General features: G+C 38.6%; 2 protein-coding genes across 2 annotated transcripts; one reads left to right on the top strand and one right to left on the bottom strand.

Moving 5' to 3' along the window:
• Positions 1–1,089: 1,089 nt before the first annotated feature.
• LOC149098415 (uncharacterized) lies at positions 1,090–2,321 on the bottom strand. Its single transcript, XM_089278585.1, has one exon. It carries the CDS (start codon positions 2,101–2,103, stop codon positions 1,090–1,092), a length of 1,014 nt encoding a protein of 337 aa, XP_089134711.1. The 5' UTR covers positions 2,104–2,321.
• Positions 2,247–3,311, top strand: LOC149098414 (uncharacterized). Its single transcript, XM_089278580.1, has one exon. The coding sequence runs from the start codon at positions 2,269–2,271 to the stop codon at positions 3,199–3,201; it is 933 nt and encodes a 310-aa protein (XP_089134706.1). The 5' UTR covers positions 2,247–2,268; the 3' UTR covers positions 3,202–3,311.
• The last annotated feature ends 1,540 nt before the right edge of the window (positions 3,312–4,851 follow it).

Here is a 4,851-nt window from a genome sequence, read left to right as displayed (position 1 = left end):
CGGTCTGCATAAGTACGATACTTTGAGTCGAAGAAAGAAGATAATTTCGCAACGTTTTGTATTATTTTTGAGTAAAGAAGCATGCTACAATTTTGTTAATATTTGATCAAACACCGGTTTAATTTAGGAACAGGAATAAATTATCGAGCTCCTTTTTCTTGTTGTCAAGAAATGATGAGCAGGTCTTTATGAAAAGGAGGGACTGCAACGAGGTTTTCAATGTAGAGGCCTCGGAAATTAGGGTTTTACTTCCTTCGCTATGTCAAAAAGTAAAAATCGATAAAACGAGTGTCTCAGTTTTTTTAAGCTTGTGTTACAGCCGCCCACCCCGAAAAAAGAAATTGGAGAGAGCGGCTCCCTACTTATTTTGCTTTCGCGGTGTTTGTGCGATTAATTGGACAGCTGAAAAGTTTATAACGTCCGGTCCTTTCGCGCTACGGCGTTTTAATTTCAAACTCTTGCCTCTTGCAGTATAAATTTGTTTTCAAATGATTTAGTTTGACAAGAGTACAAACACGGAGTATTTGAGAGGTAGTCAGTTGACATAACGGTCTAATTAAACAGAAATATGGTTAGCATTTAATTGCACCAAGAAAAACGTTGTCAACGTTTTGAACACTATTTTCAGATGGAAAAGGAAATTCTTTTCGGCATTTCAAATTATTTGCATAAGTTTGCTAAGTTAATCGTGTTATTGTATATCATATTTGCTGATCTAGGTCTGGTGACAATTTTTTCTGAAGACACTTCGACAAAAGTAACCTATAGTGAATGGAAATTCAAACTTACACTAAAAAGATATTCAGCAGCAACTTCGTATGTTCTATCTTTCTCATATCATCTGTTTTTAAAACATTTGACAATAAAAATAAACGGTAAAAGTTTGCGACGTTTCGACCGCTCTTCGGTCATTATCAAGCAAGATGTAAGAAGTAAAATTTGCACAGATGTATATAGCTACAAAGAGGTAAGAATGTCTGAAAATTATTAATGAAGTAAAAATATGTAAAAAGTATGTAAAAGAATTTACAAAGTAGTGCTTAGAACAATAAAAAACATGTAAAACTAATTGATAATAAAAAAAAAAGATTATTTAAAAACTTTTGCACGAATAGAGTCAGATTGTACATTGAGACTTGGTCTCAGTTCATGAATAAAAAACATTTCAAAAATAAGACAGTCAAACTTGGTTGTACATTTCTTTAAAATCGAAAAGTTATTAGTAAGATCTTTAGGGGCCAAAGAATGTTCCTCGCGAAAATGTTTTCCAATTGATGACGATGGGTTTTTGTGCTCATCGACGCGTTGGTGCAAGTGCGGGCGCGTAAAACCAACATAACCTGCATCGCACAGGTCACATTTAAAATGGTACACAAGGGACTGTTGGTTAACGACTGGCGGCTTGACTTCACGTGATTTCAGGTCTCGCTCAATCTTGTGGCTGATGAAAACAGGTTGGATGGTGGTGTTTGTTTTCGTGCTAAGATCTTTCAGTTGCGTGCGAAGAAAATCAGCTGAAGCTTGGTCTTTGAATGGTGGGACAATCCGAACGGGCTCTGAACTGTTGTTGTCAGTCGGTGAAGGAACAGGTTGCTCAGAAACTTTGATGGCAATAAAACGTGTTATGGTTGAATTAATTAAGTCATCTGGGTATTCAAGACGGGAGAACAACAACTTGAGACGATCGCATTCTTCGGAGAAGTAGGTCCAGTTAGAAGAAAGTCGAAACGCACGATCCAGCATAGTTTTCAGTAGGCCGTGTTTATAACGATCGTCAACATGACTCTTGTAGTGTAACAAGAGACCAGAGTTTGTGGGCTTCCCATAAACCTTTGTCTCAACGTGGTTGGATTTGTCGAGAAATTGCGTTCCAAGGAAAGGAAGCATGCGGTCATTTTCTATCTCCATTGTGAACTTAATAGAGGAGTGGCAATCGTTCAGAGTCTCCAGAAAGTTGTTGGCTGATGCTTGGTTAGGCATGATGGTCAGTGTGTCGTCGACATACCTTCTGTAGTAGCTGGGCATCTTTCCTTCACGATCCAGGGTTTCCTCAGTGCTACACATAAAGACATTGGCGAGCAGGGGTCCAAGCGGGGAGCCCATGGCGACACCGTCGGTCTGTTCATAAAGTTGACCGTTAAATAGGAAAAGTTGATCTTTTGTTGCCCCTTCTAGGAGATGGATTAGGTCCTGTTTGCTGAGATTAAGGTGGTGCGTTTGATTAAACCAGACATTAGCAATGAGGAAACCCTGGATCGTGAAGGAAAGATGCCCAGCTACTACAGAAGGTATGTCGACGACACACTGACCATCATGCCTAACCAAGCATCAGCCAACAACTTTCTGGAGACTCTGAACGATTGCCACTCCTCTATTAAGTTCACAATGGAGATAGAAAATGACCGCATGCTTCCTTTCCTTGGAACGCAATTGCTCGACAAATCCAACCACGTTGAGACAAAGGTTTATGTGAAGCCCACAAACTCTGGTCTCTTGTTACACTACAAGAGTCATGTTGACGATCGTTATAAACGCGGCCTACTAAAAACTATGCTGGATCGTGCGTTTCGACTTTCTTCTAACTGGACCTACTTCTCCGAAGAATGCGATCGTCTCAAGTTGTTGTTCTCCCGTCTTGAATACCCAGATGACTTAATTAATTCAACCATAACACGTTTTATTACCATCAAAGTTTCTGAGCAACCTGTTCCTTCACCGACTGACAACAACAGTCCAGAGCCCGTTCGGATTGTCCCACCATTCAAAGACCAAGCTTCAGCTGATTTTCTTCGCACGCAACTGAAAGATCTTAGCACGAAAACAAACACCACCATCCAACCTGTTTTCATCAGCCACAAGATTGAGCGAGACCTGAAATCACGTGAAGTCAAGCCGCCAGTCGTTAACCAACAGTCCCTTGTGTACCATTTTAAATGTGACCTGTGCGATGCAGGTTATGTTGGTTTTACGCGCCCGCACTTGCACCAACGCGTCGATGAGCACAAAAACCCATCGTCATCAATTGGAAAACATTTTCGCGAGGAACATTCTTTGGCCCCTAAAGATCTTACTAATAACTTTTCGATTTTAAAGAAATGTACAACCAAGTTTGACTGTCTTATTTTTGAAATGTTTTTTATTCGTGAACTGAGAAGTCTCAATGTACAATCTGACTCTATTCGTGCAAAAGTTTTTAAATAATCTTTTTTTTTTTATTAATTAGTTTTACATGTTTTTTATTGTTTTAAGCACTACTTTGTAAATTCTTTTACATACTTTTTACATATTTTTACTTCATTAATAATTTTCACACATTCTAACCTCTTTGTAGCTATATATATCTATGCAAATTTTACTTCTTACATCTTGCTTGATAATGACCGAAGAGCGGTCGAAACGTCGTAAACTTTTACCGTTTATTTTTATTGTCAAATGTTTTAAAAAAACCCTTACTGATAAGCATCTGTTTTTAGAGGTATATACTTTGGGGAAAATGCATTCTCGTTTAAACATTATAAATAATTAAACGAGAAAAAAAAGGCAACAGCGGACTTTTTCCGTGCTTACATAGCCCCAACTTAACACTCGAGGAGTTGTGAGAATTCGAGACAGTTATGCTTCTCGGTTTTCCTCGGCTCTACATTATTCCAACCCTAAGCCCCCACCCCCTCGTGTTCAGACGAGACTGTGTAAACAAGGAAACGGTCCTCTGTTGCTTAAGGTAAAGGTAAGGTAAAGGTAAAATCTTTATTTAGGCACTGCATTTCCTTCAGGACTTAACAATATTGAATTAAATTAGTCTAACTACGTAACTAATAAATCACTAATAACTACGATAAGAGAAATGATAAAAAACCTGCCTGGGAGGCCGTGTATAAAAGCAAAATAAAACTTATATAAGACGACCATCAAAATCATAATTCTTCAACTTAGATTCAAATTCATCAAGAGACGGTGACTGACGAATATCCAAGCGTAAATTCCACAATACAGCTCCGCTGTAGGACAGACTTCTATTACAATAATTAGTGCGGGGCTGTGGAATGGCAGGCGAACAGTCACTATCTCTTAAGTTATAGGTTAAGGTATCGGAACGAAGACAAAGTGCGTACTAAGATAGTCCGGAACCATATTATTTACAATCTTATACATCATTATTGATTTATCAACAAGGCGTTGACGGTCTAGTTTAACCCAGTTTACCATTCGCCACAATTCATCAGTACTACGATCGTAATTTCAAAAAGTTATGACACGTGCAGCACGATTTTATAATTTTTGTAGCTTTTGAGAAAGACTCTTAGAACAGGATCCCCACACCGAGCTGCAGTAATTGAGATGCGATTGGACTAATGAATTGTAGATGGAAAGTAGAGTCTTATATGGGACCGAATACCTAATACGTTTAATGGCCCTAATACCAGAAGCAATCTTTTTAGAAAGCTCGTTGATATGACACTCCCAAGTAAGATTTTCATCAATGTGTACACCTAAGGATTTTACAGTCCAGACTTGCTTTATCGGAAACTGGTTAATTGTGGCAGTGGGATTCGCTGTAGAATTTAATAACCTTTGCTTAGAACCAATCAGTAGGAATTCTGTCTTTGTCATATTTAAAGTTAGTTTGTTGGCTGCAAGCCACACACGAGTTCTCTCCAAATCAAGATTAATACAATTATTCATTTCATCAACATCACTACCAGCAAAAGTAATACTAGTATCATCGGCGTACATCCTTGGTTGGGAATGCTGGAGACAATTAGGCAGATCATTTACATATAATAGAAATAGAAGGGGCCCAAGAATCGTTCCCTGTGGAACACCACAGCGAAGGAACATCTTAGACGATTT

The sequence above is a fragment of the Orbicella faveolata genome, unplaced genomic scaffold (assembly GCF_042242905.1).
Source record: "Orbicella faveolata isolate gen_17 unplaced genomic scaffold, um_ofav_v1 contig_46, whole genome shotgun sequence".
NCBI lineage: Eukaryota > Metazoa > Cnidaria > Anthozoa > Scleractinia > Merulinidae > Orbicella > Orbicella faveolata.
The sequence above is the reverse complement of the archived record's forward strand: the minus strand, read 5'-3'. Positions and strand labels throughout refer to the sequence as shown.

Bases quoted from the DNA above. Each gene is read 5' to 3' on its own strand.
- LOC149098415 (XM_089278585.1), bottom strand. From the start codon at position 2,103: ATGGGCTCCCCGCTTGGACCCCTGCTCGCCAATGTCTTTATGTGTAGC.
- LOC149098414 (XM_089278580.1), top strand. From the start codon at position 2,269: ATGCCCAGCTACTACAGAAGGTATGTCGACGACACACTGACCATCATG.